Source organism: Melanotaenia boesemani, chromosome 2 (genome assembly GCF_017639745.1).
Source record: "Melanotaenia boesemani isolate fMelBoe1 chromosome 2, fMelBoe1.pri, whole genome shotgun sequence".
In the NCBI taxonomy this organism is placed as follows: Eukaryota; Metazoa; Chordata; class Actinopteri; order Atheriniformes; family Melanotaeniidae; genus Melanotaenia; species Melanotaenia boesemani.
In genome coordinates, this window is record NC_055683.1 from 22,380,654 (window position 1) to 22,397,553 (window position 16,900).

Here is a 16,900-nt window from a genome sequence, read left to right on the forward strand (position 1 = left end):
GCTACGAGGTATATATATAGATATATATATGATTTAAAAAGTCACTTTAAGTCCTTTATGATAGGTTGCTGCTGTGTCTTTACTTGAAAAAGCACTGTAGTGTAGTTGATAAAGTTTACATATTTAAAATCCAAACCTTTCAAAAACTTAAAAAATAATATGAAACATTGAAGAAACTACTGCATTTTAAATTTATCATAGATGACTTAGAACACAGACCTACCCTACAGAGAGAGAGAAGCCTGAAAGAAGTTCAAAGTTACATCTTAAGTCTGAAGGTGACCCAAAGGGATATTTATGTTTTATCAGATACCCTTAACTACTATCTGAAATACAGTGGCTGGATGTTATAAGTATACTGTTCAGAGAGACTCACATGACTAAAAATAACTTGAGTATGTGAGTGTTTAAAAGTCTGGTGGAAATTTGCCATCACATACTGTACACAGTTATACATAAACGTACCTAGAAACCAGTATAAATATGAAAATATGCGCAGATCCATCTGCTGTGTATTTCTCTTCTTTTCCCTCCACTTCTCACAAATCCACCCCACCCAGCAGCTGTGCAGCAGGTCAGTGCTCCCCCTCCCTGTCTGCCTCTGGTTCTCACCATAAAAAAAGCTGCCAATCTGGCTGGGAGAAGACATAATTGCCATTATGACTGCTGCAGCCTTGCACATCACACAGTGTACTGATTGTTTCACAGGGGAGGGGAGGAGGGGGGACACTGTCTGTACTGTGCAGGCGCCACACAATATTATCATAGCGTGACTACAGCTCATCCACATACAAACACACACAGGGTCTTTACTGCTTTCAGCCCACTCAGTCTTTCTGTGATCCTTCAGTTAAGCACAAAGCAAACATGCATTTCTATAGGGCTGAAACTCCATATTTGAATGTCTTTGAAAAAAATAAATCTTTTAACTGTCAAACCCTGGGTAAACACACGTACATAGTGCCACCACCAAGAGCAAAAACACAGAGGGGCTGGATGGAAAAGCAGCTTGCACCAGGACAGGAACGCCCAGCTCTTGTATGTATGAGCACATGGAGCTGAGGTTTTGGGAAAGCTGACCTTATCCCAGGTCCAGCTCCACTTCTCCATCTTCTTTTCCAAAAAGAAAGGTCACCATACCCACTTGAAAAAAGACGCTTTAAACCAGCCTACTCTTGGAAAAAACAAATCAAGCTTTAGTGAGCATACACTTAAAACAAAAACTACCCACATTTCCATTCCAAAGGCTGAAAATATAAGTAGACTGTGAGTATAACAAGGATCTGAGAGCACTGATTAACCACAGGAAATATCCATTCCCACTGTAACAAACTGATGTATTGCAAAGGGAAATGTCTTTATCATTGTTACTTGATTATGCGGTTGATTCTGCTTAGAGCTTATAGGGAAGGAGCCGAGAGTCCCACCTACACAGCTTGCCACCTGCCTGGGCGGATGAGAACTATGTGTATGAGCAAGCACTAACTACATGCAGAAGTTGTGAAGTTCTTGTTTGCCCCTCCAGGGATTTGAGGGTAGAGACTCTCAAACAGGTGATTAAAGCAGCTTAATAGACATTTATGAAGCTTTGAAGCCAAATTTTTCACTCGGTGGAATTTAGTTAAACAAGTTTGCCATCATGTGTGCATGTGCGATGCTTCTAGTCTTTTTCTCCTCTTCAAATGTAAAACATCTCCATCTGAAAGAATCTAATCAAGTACTCTGCCATAAGATGTATTTTTATGGTGCCTGTAATTAGCAGTTTATTGCACTGATCTGGAGGTATTAATTACATAAAAGTGTATGGTTTAACATTAACATCATAGTTAATGGTTTTTTTGTAATGGATTTTATTACATTCATATTTTGTATTGTTTTATCAGTTTTAAGAATAATAATGGCTTTTTATATATATATATATATATATATATATATATATATATATATATATATATACATATATATATATATCAGTGATTCAAATATTGATTAGATTATACAATACCTTTCTTTTTTCATGTTAGGAAATGTTTCATTTGGAAACATTTGACTCAATGTTACCAAAAAAAAAAAAAAAATACAATGATGATGAACTTATATGTTCAGTATACTTTTCCAAAAAAGTTTTCCCTTTCAGTTTGAAAATGATATGCACATCCTGTGTTTCATGACAGCAAACAAAAATAAAACAAAAAAGTGACCAGGGAACAAATAACTGGAAAACATGCAATACATAAAAAATTAAACGCTAATGGAACTCCTAACAGGGTAATAGGTCAATTGGCATCAGGTCAGTAATTTGACTGAGACGGAAAAGCGTGAATGTGAGGGCATGATATCAACAGATTTTCTTAAGAATCAGAAAATCTTAAGAAATGTCTGATCACAAATGAAAAGGTGAAAACCCAACACTGGATGGCTATGAGCTTCAGGAATCAGCAATGAAAATCAGTGAATGGCCTCAGGACAGCTTGAGTTTGCCGCTACATCTGTAGAAGCAAGCTATGATTAAAAGAAAATCTATATCAAGATCCAAAAGGCACTGCTGCACTTTATAGACCCAGGCTCTGGTAAGAAAAAATGACGTAAAATAGAGATCTCTTCTATGTGCTGACCAATATAAAGCTGTAATGTTATTTAGTGCATTAGTGCACAAGTAACATGTTCACCATTAACGCAGATAAACAAAGATTACCAACTAGCTGGTATCCAGACCATGCATTTTTAGTAGATGTTTTTTTGTTGTTGTTGTTTTTGTTTTGTTTTTTTTTAACAGATAAATGCCCCATCACGTTCTTGAGGTATTACAACATGGTGCATAGTCAGAAGTGCTAAACTGACCCGCCTGGAGTCCAGACCATCCATCGCATGAACATCTTTGGGGCATTATGTCATTGAAAAAATAAGACAAAACAGTTTAACTGATGTAATTTTGTATGAAGCAAGAATTGGACATCACTAAAAGAAAAAAAAAACATTTCAAATCAAATGGATCCAACAGCCTATGAAGTTTTTCACAGTGATTTATTAATTTGAGTCAGGTGTGTTGGAGCAGGAATACATTGAAAATCTGCAGGACTGCAGCCATCGTAGGACAAAATTCAGTAGCTTGGTTTAGAGTGTCCATAGATAAAAAATAAAGGAACTCATGTCCCTTTCCCAACTTTTCAACATTTTGTTGGCAGAAAAAAAACTAAAAGAAAATCTTCATTTAAGTTATAAATTTCCATCTTTGTACTATTTTCTGTTTAACTTATGGTTGAACCATTTATTCAAATTACTGAATTATTTTTATCATTTACAAAGTGTTCCAACTCTCATGCTCCTGAAACTTCTAAATGTGGCTGAGGGGCCTCAAATTCTGCAACACACACTACTGTTTTAATAGGCAAGACAAGGCGGATTTATTTATACAGCACATTTAATACATAATGCAATCCAATGTGCTTAGGTCATCGGGTAAAATTACATTGGCTTGGACATTTTTCCTATTCATTGCATTCAAATGTGTAATTCAAATAAATTTTAGGAAGTATTTTGTTTAAAAAAAATCCACAAAGAAGGTCCCAATTAGTGAAGTGACATGAGAAATAAAATGTAGTTAAGAAATTTTACAATAATATAAAAATAAAAAAATGGAAAATGCCTGTGCCTATACGTATTCACATCCCTTTGCAATAATACACCTAAGCTTGATCCAGTGCTACCAGTTGCTTTAAGAATTCACATAACTGGTCAATTAAGGTACACCTATGTACAAAAAAGTGTCATATGGTGAATCTGTCCATAGCTACACAATAAGATATAAACTCCACAAAGCTGGGCCTTACAGAATAGTAACCAGAAAAAATAAATATTGCAGAAAAGTTTAACAAAAGGCATGTGGGAGACTCCCCAAACATATGGAAGAGAGTCCTCTAGTTAGATGAAACTGAACTTTTTGGCCATCAATGAAAACATCATGTCCTGCACCAACCCAACATCCCTCATGACCCCAAGAATACCACCCCTTCAGCGAAGCATGGCGGTGGCAGCATCATGCTGTGGAGATGTTTTCCTCAGCAGTGACTGGATAATTGGTCAGATTTTCTGAAATGATGGATGGTGCTAAATACAGGAAAATTCCTGAGAAAAACTTTGAATTTTCCAGTGATAATAGAGGTTCACCATTCAATAGACAATGACCCCAAGTGCACTGCTACATCAATGCTCATGTGGTTTAAGGCAAAACATATGTGTTGGAATGATCTAATCAAGGCCCAGACCTGAATCTGTGACAGGACAAGATTGCTGTACACAAGCAGAATCCACCCAACTTGTGGGAGCTAGAGAGGTTTGGATTTTTTATGGGCAAAAAGTTTAGTGGCTTGATGTAGCAAGCGTATAGCTCATACCCCAATAGACTTGCAATTATAATTTCTGCCCAACGTGTCTCTACAAAGTACTATTTTTGCAAGTCACTGTATTTGTCATATGATGGAACGTCACACAGACCTATAACAAAAGGCTAGTTATTGTAATAGCCTGCAAAGACCCCTTTAAACAAGGACAAAGATTTATCTCTTCATGGTTTATTTACTTATACAGATGCATCTTCCTTCCAGAAAGAGCAAGATAAAGGTCTCCTTACTATATAAGAATCAGTAAGTTCACATTACTGATGAAGCCATGCACAGCTAAACTGAAAAAAGTTCAAACTTACACACAGATGCATTCTAGGTGAGTGCTTTAGTGTTTGCAACAGCATGGTACCCATGCTCTTTCAGTTGTCTCAAGAGAGAAGAAAATAATAATAATCTTGGAAAACATTAAAATACCAAGAAACACAAATGTATCCCATTCAAAAATATATTCAGCTACAGTTTTGGGATTTAAAAATAATAAAAAAAAATTTAAATGAATGCATTTTTAACAAGAGGTTCTTAGCATCAGACCAATACATTCAATGAGACGAATAAATAACTAGAAAAACAAAAGAACATATAAGACTAAACCACCTAATCAGTTTTCTTTCCCACAGTCAGCTTGTCGGCGTGCAGAGCAAAGGTCTCGGCCACAATTAGAGGAAAAACCAAAGAGGCATCTGCATATACCTGGAAACCAAGAACACAGTCCTGTAACAATCTAATATTACTCTACTGATATCCTTTAACATGCTCCATTTAAAGGAATAAATAAATAAAACACACCCCAATTTTTACATTTATCTAATGTTTGGTGCTTAAGGCCTTCAGTACAAACAGTAAGGAAATGACGCCACCTTGAGGCCAAAGCAGGGTCCTGGTCACAACTCAAATCTTGAGATCAAAGTTTTTGTTTTTTTTATTTATTTTTTGTTCTGCTTCACATATCCAATATTACTTAGCAAAATGACTTAGACTTCAAGAGTAATAAAAGTAGATCAAATCTAAATGAAAGTAACATCATCATGCTGTAAACATCCCGCACATTGTGTCTCTTTATTTTACAACTTTCATCTGCAATCATGCTAAATGATAAAGCCCATTAAAAAAAATGATGTGACATCATCTGGGAAATACATGCAAGAAGATGAAGATCCAAGAAGAAACATTATCAAAATCCAAAATATGAAAGAATTACTGTAAACAAAATTAATATAAAGTTGATATTCCTCTCAATGATCGTAGTTAAATGTGATGAGAAATACATCAGTACCTTAACAGGTTTGGCATCTGTTCTGATTTTGCCCCAGGATACAGCCTCATCAGGTCGGGCTCCAGAGTCAGAGCCATCAAACTCCTGCCCCGTGTTTACGTACACCGCGTAGTCAGCTCCATTCCTCTGGAGGGATTACAAGGACAGACGGCGTGTCAAGACAGGTTAACAGATTTTTTTTTCATGTGCTTTGCAGGCTCAATCTTTATAATCAAAAGCTTCAATGTTGCACAGGCATAACAAGCTCTGGAGGGAAAGTATTCAGATTATTTAGTAAAGTAAAAACAATAGAAATGGAAAAATCTCCTTAAATGCTAAATATGTCTTTAAAAGCATTAGTATTATAAAGTTCTGTGACATGCTTTTTCAGAAACATTAGGATTTCCTTTCAAAACTTATTTAAGTCATAAAGAAAAAGTACTTGCCTCATAAGTTACCCTACATCTTAATTACATAAGATTAACGTGTACAATAAGAATAATTTTACAAACATTATCTACTGACACTTTACATGAAAAATGTATGAAATGTATGAAAAATTCCATTAAATATAAATGATGCACACAAGCTTATTTGCAAACTGTGACGAAGAGTCTGACAAAGAGTCTGAACACAGTACAATACAGTATTTTGGAATATTGTGTGGTGATTTATAAGAAAACAAAAAAATGCTTGAATCAATTCTAAGTATGAAACATTACAAATTGTAGAATACTATAAAGTGTCTTAAAACTTTCTATTGGCACTGCAATTTCGTTTTGAATTTTACTTCTGTAAATGCACCTAATTATATCAATTTCATTTATCAAGACCATGTTGAATAGTAGTTGTAACGTCACACGAGGTCATGTATGAGTGTAGTAAGGTGTGTGGTATGAATCACAGAGGGCAGTCACCATGAGATTAGCATTGGCTATATGATGCTTAACCAGCCCTCCTCCCAGGATGATCATTCCTGTCTTCTTGGCAAAAACCGCCCGACTGTTCAACCTGCGAATATCTGAAATAAAAGACCTCATGATATGGTAACTGTGCAACATGATGGCTGTTGGGCGATTTTATTCTGCAGCAGGGATGCTGTTTATACCTTCTACAATGTCCAAAATCAAGCCAGGGTTCTTATACGAGTGGAAGTAGATCATGTCACCTAAAGAGCCATCTGTAAGAGCTGGGCTGAACACTGGGATGTTATTCTGAAACAGAATATAACGATGTGTTGATTCATGAAAACAAGCAGGGAATACAAAGTTGGAGGAGCCAAACACCTGATCAGGTATAGTCTGTATTACTGACATTATTCAGGACTAACCTTGTATGCCCAGTAGTAGACAGAGTCAGGATTATTTATCTCCTTGCCAAGACGATGGATCATTTTGGAGGGAGTCCAACGGATGCTCTAAAAATCATAAAAAATCAAAATTAAATCATACCTTCTGGACAACAACTGTGTTTTTAGGACCCCTCTTCTATATCGGCTGCTTGGGTTCAGACCATATGGCAACGCTTACCTCTGTGTTCTGCTCCAACAACATCTGGTCCAAAATGGGCATCAACCAGTCTTCAAATTTACAGTAGTTATCATTGGGAACCAGCAGATTCCCTATTCTGCAGTCAGCAAGGACAGAGCAGGAGGAGGAGATCAATAAGGATCACATGAGCTTAAAATTAAAACTTGACTGAGCTTTTTTTCCTAAGCGTTAAACTTTTTATATAATAAATGAAAATGCATAAAATTAACAGCTTGCAGTAGTTTTGTTCTTTATTATTTTAAAACTACTAAACACAACAACCTAATCTGAATATATATTTATAAGCTGATGCAAAGAGGACTTTTTTCTTTCAGTGTGTTGTGGTTTTAATGATAAGAAAAACATAAAAAAAACAAAGAACAAATTAAAAACTTTGTTTGGGCTACAAGGTGAAGAGTCTAAGTGTGATGATCTAGAGCATGTGATTACCTGTGGACATTCCCTTATCAAGTCCACACAAAGGGGTAAATTGTGATGTTAATAGTGAGTGACAGCTGATAAGCCTGATGATAGGCCACAAGCAATCAACCCATTCAATGCAGAAAAACCTCACCCTGAAACTACTGTATTATCACCTCATTAGCCTCTTTTCCTGCTGTAGGTTTGTGTTTGCATGTTTGTGCCAGTCAAGGCACAGCCACTCAGTTAGGCTTATGAAATGCTAAAATTACATACGCAAAACCACTAAACCCAACAAAAAGGTAACATCAGGTGTTAGAATTACAGAGGAAAAGTTTGGATCAAAAGCCAATAAAATGACACCACTGTAAACGAATGTTGAGCTGATCTGTACCAGCTGTCACCGACCTGTTGATGCCCTTCTGGCGGAGCTCCTTTCCAGGCAGACTAAAGTCTCCCAAGTAGGTGTGAGCCAAACACTTGATCAAATCCTCCTCAATGCCGCCAGCTGTGGTCACAATCACATCCACCTAACACAAAACAGCAGGTTCTGATAAACTACGGCGGTTCACTAAAAGCAGTTTAATGCTGTAGTAATTATTTAGGCAACCAACACAAGTGAATAATTGTGTACCATTTTATGCTCTGCCAGGTAGCGAATACTCTCTCTGACTCCAGAGCTGATAAGGTTGGATGTGTATCCCAGGAAGATTGTGCAGCCTGAGGCTTGAGGGGATTCACCAGACCCTTCTGAGTCATTTCCTTCACCTGCATCCACAGACTCAAGACGCTTCTCTATCTGCAGGAGTCAAGTTGATGGTTAACCAAAATTCATATATAACATGCACACACAAAACAAGCAAATAATATACTAAGCAGCAATCGGTTTAAAGCCAATGCAGAAATATCTTTTTTTTATTTAACCTTTATTTTACTAGGAAAGTCCCATTGAGATTACAAAATCTCTTTTTCAAGGGACCCCTGGCCAAGACAGCAAAAGACTGAAAAACACCAGAAAGTTGCTTTGTTATTGCTATAATACTACCATTCAAAAAACATTAATTTATGTTTGTAACCAAAAAATATGAGTGGTTAGAACCTAAAATATCTAAAATGTTGCTTTCCAGTGACTCACATGTAAGTTGAATCTAAACAGGAACACATAGCTTGTGGAAGTAACTAAGAAACCTTTGGGATGAGCCACACCATGCCATTAATTTACCTACATACTCAAGTTCTATGCTCACTGTTTTGATTCATTATTGTTACTTTGCCATCAGTTGTTGGTGTAGTAAAAATATTCATGTCTAACAGTTGCTCCCTCTCACCATGTTGTTTATCTCCTGGATGGCCAAGCTCAAGCTGCTGGCCTGGAAACCTGTGGTGAGGTAGGACTTCAGCAATGCCTTTAGATCAACCCCCTGGTTGAAGTCGTAGCCTCTGATTTTTGGCAAATCCTCAGAGAGGTTGCAGCTAGGCTTCAGGACAGCCTCCAGGGCAAGAGAAGGGGCGTGGTCTGCCATCTTTTCTTCAAAACAACTGGAGAATGCCAACAAAGATAAACCTGCTGGAAATAAAAATAATAATAATAATTGATGGTTTACAGAAGAATTATGAACTAGCAGACTAATCAGTTGATGCCGCTAAGACTTCAACTGTTTGATAATGTGCTCTTCCAATGCACCAGCAGATGTCAAATCAGATTAAAAATAATTATTTACAAATAAAATTAACGTGGAAAATATTATTTAGCTACTTTAATCACCAGATGTGTGGAAATGTCTTAGATTTGTTGAATGCTACTGCTTCTGCTTCTACTCCATTACATCTCTGAGGGCATCACTGTACTTGCTCCATTTATCTGGCAGTTATAAATTACTCTACAAGTCAGACATGTATCAGGTTTGTAAACAAAACACGTAAAGAACTCATTTGATGCTTTGCTGTGTATTAAACTAAAAATATGTTGATCAGTGAATTCATAAAAATAAAATATTTATTACCTTTTTTCTACAATTATCATTTTGAAAATAAGCAGAATTTATACAAATCAAGCAAGTAATCAAATCTGCAATTAAACATGAAGACATTAGTTTTTTTTCTTCAAATTTCAGATCAACTTTTTAAAACTGCATTAAGAAAAAAAAGGGAAAAAATGCTTTACACATTAATGGATGTGTAATAAACCAATGACAAAATACATTAAATCAGTTACAAACGAAATTTTTCTTAAATACCTTTACCACCTTATGCCCATTTTAGTCACATCACTTCATTTACTTATTTACTACTGTTCTAAATGTGAGGCTGTCACTTTACCAAAACCTTTAGGACAAAGAAAAAGCTCTGATCCCGTTTAAAAACCGACTGTTTTCCCAAATCAACTATAAATTTGCACAAGCATAAAAACAATGTTGTCTCAATGAAAGTTCCTCTCGTTTTTGGAAGAAAATATAGCTGGAATTATTTTGTTTTTCAAAATCCAGAGCCATGTGTATAGTTCTTGCATTAATTAAAGGTAAATCGCTGACAGAATACATGTGGGTTGACGTTAGCGAACAGTGGCTAGCAATCGGTAACTGCTTGTGGTTTAAACTGCGAAGGAAGATTTAAAAATAACTATGAAAAACCTACCTATTCCTGCGCAGATGTTATGTATTAAAAGCTGTAAAATAATAAAGGTTTGTTACAACACAATGTCACAGATAAAAAATATCTGTGTTGTTGAAAACATGGTATAGGTCTCCTTTACCAACAAACTACGGCAAGCTGCGAGCTAACTGAAGTTTTGTCTACGGAAACTGCGAAGGGACAAATATGGCTAACTTCTATTTTGTAATCAACACTTATAGGGTTTTGTGTTATACTGTAAAAGCTGTTTATGAATGTTAATAGCGCCTTTAAATAGCGTTTTCCTAAATTAAATGATAATTTAGAGCTCATTCGGCAATGTATGCATCCTCTCTGATTTAAAGAAAATGGTTTAATGTAAATTAATGTTAGTGGCATCTTGTATGCACAATGTGAGCTGGTCAAATGTGGTTTAGATAATCACACAAGCAGCTGTGAATGACATAAGTTCAATGTGTGGATTTTGCAAGTAAAATCTCACTCTGACAACAGACAGCTTTATTTATAACTACCAATTACAACATATTATACTTAGGCACCAGGAATACGTATTAGTAGTGTTTTTACTGAAGGAAATATGATTACAACTGCCTTCCTTGTCTTGATTTAAAGCGCATTTTTTTGTTTTCTTTGGCACCACCCTATCATTTCTACACAACAAAGTATCCAATACTCATTTTCAGTTCATTGTCATAGTGCTTGTTCAATAGAGCTCTTTGATGTGCATAAAAACTTTCTTCTGCCAAAAACAACAGATAGCATATCTAAAGCAGAACATCCAGCATAATGCCTTTTCATAAACAGTGACTATAAAGTAATGTGTGATGTTTGTGACATTTCCACCACTGTGTTGCATGACATTTTCCATCACAAACCCTTTGAACTGCCCACCGACAGTGAATAAAAGGGGGTACAGGTCAAAATACGAAGTCAGGAGCCTCTCTGAACAGACTTCCCTGCTCAGGCTGAGCTAACCATTTGAATCAAACAGTCCAATTCCCGTGTTTACACACTAAAGGGGATGTCAGGAAAGATGTGCAGCAGCAACAGTGTTGTTCAGGCTCAAAAATTGGTGGACCAACTTCGAATGGAGGCAAGCATGGAGAGATTCAAGGTATGTGAACAATCAAAATCCTTAAACAGCCGAATATCATTAAAGATTAAACTGAAGAACAGTTTTATTTTAAGTAAAGAGTATTTCAACTACCAATATGTTTTCTTTTTTCTTACATGGGTTTAAATTCAAGCTTTACTTATTTACATTTCTGACACCATTTGAAATCCTGTGAAATGTCCTTGGTCCGAGCAGATCTCACTGACAGCCGCAGACTTGGTCCATTACTGTCAGGAGCACAGACGCAGCGACCCTCTGCTCACCGGCATAGCTGCCTCGTCCAATCCTTTCAAAGACAAGAAGACCTGTGTGCTGCTTTGACAGTGACGTGAGAAGATGCAGACCAAAGTTAGGCACAGAATCCTTCTGTTTGAAGCCACCATGGAGGACTGGTTCCTGTCAAATGTGCACAAGATTAGCATGAAAACCTTTATCTTTCATCTTAAAATGATTTACCCTGCCATCACTGAGATATTGAAACATTATACTTCATCTGTAAATCCAGCCAAAAATAAGACCAGTTTCAGGATATTTAATGGCACAATCAGCGTATCACAGAGGAACTGAAATAAACATTTCACTGTATGTAACCTGTAGCTAATGATTTTTTTCCCTCATCAGTCACTGTAATGATAAATAATAAATGGTTATATGTCTGTGATTTCCATACTATATGAACACACAAAAATTTATTTAAAAAAGTGACAACTGTTTAAGCACAATGTCATTGAAAACAATGAGTACAGGAATACAGAATAAACATCAGGAATAAATAAACTTAGCTACAATAACACTCCAGAAATTTCCCAAATTATATCTGCCATATAAAAATGTCAATGTAAAAAGAAAGTTTAATTAAAAATGGTACAACATTTTTATCAATTAACAGGCTTTCAAAAATGTCATTTTCACTGACGTTAGTTTGGCCATATGAACTGTATGTCAGGAGGTCCAGCTTTCAATATGGATTCATGTTAAATCATCTCTGACTGTATATCTCTTTATATGAAATCAGCCCATTAAACAAGGACTTTATTTTTTCTTTCTAAATATTCTCCCTATTAAGCAATCTATTCACAAATATCACAATGCAGGACGGGAAGTAGTGATGTGCGATATTACCGATTTCCTTTATGCTCCGATACCAAGTAAAATTCAGGCGGGTACTGATGATACCGATCTGATATCTGTACTTTGTACATAAACGTAATATGTTTGGAAAATCCCTTTAAAACGAAGGGAAAAGATATTTATAGTTCACATGCTCCCACTGTTTTGTATAGAATGCTGTTTCTATAGCCAGTAAAATACAGAAATAAAAAAATGCCACAATAATTAAAGAAGTTTATCAATACTAAGATTTTATAATATTCAGTTAACAATCAGTCAAACAAAATAGGCTGGCTGATTTTATCTAACTTGTCTATTAAATATTTCTCAGTCGTATTTCTATTTTGTTGAGCCTACAATGTTTGTACTATTCAAAATAAATTATAGTAAAATAAATAAATAAAATAAAATAGGGGAGTGGTAGCCTAGTGGTTACAGAGGTGGGCTAATGATGCACTTCGGATCATTAGTGCTACAACACTAAGCTGTGCCATGTTTCACATATATGACTATGGCAGACAGAAGAAGAAGTAGTTCCTACCAACTGGTAGTACAGTTACTTTCCACTGTGTTCTTGTTCATGATAAACTACAGATTTACCTCAAATTACTAAAATATTGATATTATAAGATGAAAACCTCATTCAGAACATAAATAACTGGTATCAGAGGCATTAATATTTCAGCATCAATCTGCACATCACTACTGGGCAGTAAGTGCTGTCATGCTTCAGATCTTGTCTCCACCTCAAGTCTTCCTGATAAAGACTGCAGATCTTGTAGTTTCATTTTCTGGGCCTCCAGATGTCCACACTACCATCGCCAGAGGCCACAGCGAGGACTCCAGCCTCCACGCTCAGCTGGGAGTTGAAGAAATGGTAGAAGATGTATGTGAGCAGAAATTAAAGAAAAACATTGTTGAACACCTTGACAGGCTACACAGTCAGAAAAGCCAAACAAGACACAACAGTCAAACTAACGTTCTACTCCTCTATACAAACCAGATCTTTTGATCATTGAAGTTAAACTAAGATGGTAAACACTTTGATATCAGCTACAGATTTAGTACAAAGCACTGACCCCGTGGACTCCAGACTGATAATGCAGACTATATAAAGTCCTCGGAGGTGCACAAGGGATATGCATCTGTAACAAAGACAAGAATCATGAAGGAAGACTGTTTAATAAAATTAGCTTAACGGAAAAAATAACTACGAATCTGAACCTACCTTGACAGTGCAATCTGACGAGCAGGTGTAAAGGCTTCCTAAGGACCTGTGGATGCCAGTGACCAGAGCTGTGTGTCCCACATCAAACTGGGACAAAAGCTTTAAAGACCCTGCCTGCATGGAAAAGGAGTGGAGCATGCCTCTGTTGTCTCCTGCCCAGATTTCATAACCACTGTGGCTCATGGACAGCAGATAAGAGCTCAGCTACAAATAAAGAAGTAGGTCAATCAGTACTGGATGGGATGATATATAGACATGTATGCAAACTTTTTAAGCAATGCTGTGTGTGTCTGCTTTTTCAGCTACCCTGAGTTTCTTCAAGCATTTGCCTGCCCTGCGGTCATAGACAGCCACAGTGCAGTCTTTACTCCCAGAGACAATGTATTTGTCGTCAGCAGCAAGGCACATTACGGCATTACTATGGAGACGGAGGCTTTTAATCAGTTGTTTAGAAGCTGTAAAGAAAAAAAGATAAAATTAGCAGATTATATGTCTGTGTGAATTAACTAATATTCATAGCGCTATTAAACCTTCCTATCATTGAATGACCCGCTCTACCATCTGGGTCACTGCCATCCCAGAGATATAAGAGCAGGTATAATTGTTCTTATATCTTTTATATATTTATTTTTTATTTATTTTTATTTAAACTGAGAAACTCCTCAAAATTTCGTTATGCTTGCATAATGTCAATAAAGATCTAATATGACATTGCACAGTTTGTATTAAATGAAAGTTTTCATTCATACTTAATAAATAGAAGCTATGAGTCAAAACCCTCACCTCTAGTGTCGTACATGCTGACCCTCTTGTCAAATGTGCCAGTCAGCAGTACATCGGTCTGACAGGACATGCAAAGGACAGCAGCCCCAGTCCTGATCAGGCCTCTCTCTGCACCACCTGCATGTAGGTCCCACAGCCTCACTGTGCTATCAAAGCCCCCTGAGGCCAACAGAGGACCCTCAGATGCAAGGCACCACACCCAACCCCGATGGGTGCTAAAGTCACCCTGTTTACTCAGTGTGTATAGTAGTGCTCCACTGGAGCCTGCCTGAAGATCCCAGAGTTTTACATTCCAGTCTCTGGAACCTGTGGCACAAACTGCTCCTTCTCCCCCAAGTAGGAGGACTGAGTTGACCTGGGCAATGTGTCCTGAAGGAAGAGTAATGTGTTCCAGTGCTGGGTGTGGGCTGGGACTTCTGGTGGACTGAGGTTGCATCATCTCTACCTGTCTTCCCCGATTCCTGGGGTCTGCCAAGTCCTCTGGGTGATGTATAACTGCATTTTGCCCCACTTCAGCTTGAAATGCCACCCCTCCATCTTCTATTAGTGCTGCTGCACCATCTTCCAATCTATCCTCCAATTCCTCTCTAAGTCTTCCTATTTGGTCTCCATCTAAGACAGGTTGCATTTCACCATCCTCACCTTCCACTGCTACCTCCATCCCCTCATCAGCACCATAAGCAACTTCCTGCGCTGCCACTCCCACCCCTTCTACCTCATCCCCTCCATTTTCCTGTCTTTCCGCAACCACTTCTCCCTCCTGTGGCCTCACTTGATCCCTTTCCACCTCATCCTCTTGGGTCTGTCTGGCTACATGTTGCATTTTCCCTCTCCAGCAGGTTATTAGCTGCTCCATCTCTAGGCAAGCAGTAGGCCAGTCAAAGTCCTCCCTCGGCCCAACTGGAAAGCTCCCCCTTGATCCGATCAGCCTCTGTGCTCGTAGCTGCCAAGCAGTGCTGTCCTTACCTACAGTTCCCAGTGCATGGCAGACCTGAAACAAGAATAAGTGACTCAGGAATCTTCTCTACATCTGCAAGGCTGAAATGTTCCAGCCAAGGCAAGCAATGGGATAACTGCTTACTTGTAAAACTCACAATAAATTTACTTTTTCAAGAGATGACACTATATTAATGATCGGATATAGCTGAAATGTCAGATCATTTTTAAAAACTTACCTTTGGCAGCACATTGATGACACATTGAGCAGGAAGGTGTGAGGCAATATAGGTTAAGATCTCCCATGGTAATGACAATAAACCACTTGGTTCAGAAGGTGAGAGGCTAAAATCAGTTGAGGTTGAGTTGACAGCAGATAACAGACTGAAAGGAACAGAAAAGAAAAAGTGGCTGGCGTTGTATGTAATAATGGGGAGTAACATAAAGAGATAGAATTGCAAGAAAACTTTACCCCTGCAGGTCCGGTGTGGAAGCATCAGCAGTAGGAATAACAGGATCAGGGCATGGTCCCTGGTCTTCGTTTGTCTCTGCATCCGCTTCATGCAGGTTAACTCTAACCTCAGACATTACCTTTCTTCTCTCCCAACAAGACCACTAACTCACGAGCGGGAAAATACCATTACTTACAACTACCACTCTACTGTGATGTGTGTTAACAACACTAATATCTGGTCGTTTTACACAATTCCTACAGAAGCCAAATCTGACGATAAAACTCGACAAATATCAGCTATATGGCATTTAATTTAGCGACAACTATATAAACTAAATATTAATCTGCAGAGACAGTTTGAAAATAAAATTGTAGCTAGTCCTCATGAATATATTTCTTTATATTTTAAATTTAGCTTTACTGGATTTGTCCATTTAGAAAACCAGCTGAAACAAAATAAGTAACTAACGCAAATAAAACTGTAAAGACAGTGGGTTAGCGTCGAGTTCTACTGCTTCTGCTGTCTACGTCAAACTGTGTCCCTGCCCAAAATATTTGTCACCAGAATTTTGCAAAACTATTTTTAAAAACAAACCGACTGCCGACAGTCGTCATTCAACGCATAACTTCCGGCCAACAAACATGTCGTCATCAACTGGCGCCTAAAATGTGTTTTGTTTTGGTTTTTTCTTCTTCTTCAACCGCCCAATGCTGGAGATATAAATGCACCAACTGAATGTAGGCTGGCAAAACTAGAGAAGCCATATTTATCTGATACCAGTTTCGTTGTACGTTACCTCGCTGAAATTAGAAAAAAATGCCTTCAGAAAACTGTTATGACAGTAGCCAGGTCAGGCAAGCTCTTTATCAACAGAGCCACGCTGTTGTAATGCACTAAAGAATGCACTTTAGTCTCCATCTTACCTCACATCTCATTTTAAACCTATTTTAGACTGACAAGTATGTTATGTATTCAGATGCAGTTCTCTTACCATGCAGTTAAAAAGCCTAAAGCTTCAATCTCAGCATATTGCCAAATA

General features: G+C 37.5%; 3 protein-coding genes across 5 annotated transcripts; 1 reads left to right on the top strand and 2 right to left on the bottom strand.

The window, feature by feature from the left end:
• Positions 1-3,407: 3,407 nt before the first annotated feature.
• On the bottom strand, positions 3,408-10,389 carry dhps (deoxyhypusine synthase). Of its 2 annotated transcripts, none has more exons than XM_041975192.1 (10): positions 10,239-10,389; positions 8,933-9,168; positions 8,239-8,403; positions 8,013-8,134; positions 7,185-7,281; positions 6,986-7,072; positions 6,764-6,869; positions 6,573-6,676; positions 5,677-5,802; positions 3,408-5,093 (listed from the first exon to the last, which is right to left on the bottom strand). In XM_041975192.1, exons 2-10 carry the CDS (start codon positions 9,125-9,127, stop codon positions 4,998-5,000), a joined length of 1,098 nt encoding a protein of 365 aa, XP_041831126.1. In that variant the 5' UTR covers positions 9,128-9,168; positions 10,239-10,389; the 3' UTR covers positions 3,408-4,997. The 2 variants fall into 2 exon arrangements, with proteins under 2 accessions (XP_041831126.1, XP_041831120.1); XM_041975186.1 differs by having other exon boundaries at positions 8,933-9,171.
• A 338-nt stretch (positions 10,390-10,727) lies between these two features.
• Positions 10,728-16,513, bottom strand: fbxw9 (F-box and WD repeat domain containing 9). Of its 2 annotated transcripts, XM_041973221.1 has the most exons (8): positions 15,879-16,513; positions 15,646-15,790; positions 14,471-15,461; positions 13,994-14,142; positions 13,688-13,891; positions 13,539-13,604; positions 13,206-13,318; positions 10,728-11,745 (listed from the first exon to the last, which is right to left on the bottom strand). In XM_041973221.1, the coding sequence occupies exons 1-7, from the start codon at positions 15,992-15,994 to the stop codon at positions 13,244-13,246; spliced, it is 1,746 nt and encodes a 581-aa protein (XP_041829155.1). In that variant the 5' UTR covers positions 15,995-16,513; the 3' UTR covers positions 10,728-11,745; positions 13,206-13,243. The 2 variants fall into 2 exon arrangements, with proteins under 2 accessions (XP_041829155.1, XP_041829146.1); XM_041973212.1 differs by lacking the exon at positions 10,728-11,745 and having other exon boundaries at positions 11,867-13,318.
• LOC121632059 (guanine nucleotide-binding protein G(I)/G(S)/G(O) subunit gamma-12-like) lies at positions 11,257-11,670 on the top strand. The gene is made up of 2 exons (XM_041973233.1): positions 11,257-11,349; positions 11,545-11,670. Exons 1-2 carry the CDS (start codon positions 11,257-11,259, stop codon positions 11,668-11,670), a joined length of 219 nt encoding a protein of 72 aa, XP_041829167.1.
• Positions 16,514-16,900: the final 387 nt, after the last annotated feature.

Coding starts and splice junctions, on each gene's coding strand:
- dhps (XM_041975192.1), bottom strand. CDS start 9,127: ATGGCAGACCACGCCCCTTCTCTTGCCCTGGAGGCTGTCCTGAAGCCT. Junction 8,135..8,238: donor ACCTGGCAGAGCATAAAATG/GTACACAATTAT, acceptor GTTTTGTGTTAG/GTGGATGTGATTGTGACCAC. Junction 7,073..7,184: donor TGTTGGAGCAGAACACAGAG/GTAAGCGTTGCC, acceptor TATGATTTTTAG/AGCATCCGTTGGACTCCCTC.
- LOC121632059 (XM_041973233.1), top strand. CDS start 11,257: ATGTCAGGAAAGATGTGCAGCAGCAACAGTGTTGTTCAGGCTCAAAAA. Junction 11,350..11,544: donor CAAGCATGGAGAGATTCAAG/GTATGTGAACAA, acceptor TGGTCCGAGCAG/ATCTCACTGACAGCCGCAGA.
- fbxw9 (XM_041973221.1), bottom strand. CDS start 15,994: ATGTCTGAGGTTAGAGTTAACCTGCATGAAGCGGATGCAGAGACAAAC. Junction 15,462..15,645: donor TCATCAATGTGCTGCCAAAG/GTAAGTTTTTAA, acceptor TTCTTGTTTCAG/GTCTGCCATGCACTGGGAAC. Junction 14,143..14,470: donor CAGCATGTACGACACTAGAG/GTGAGGGTTTTG, acceptor TTTTCTTTACAG/CTTCTAAACAACTGATTAAA.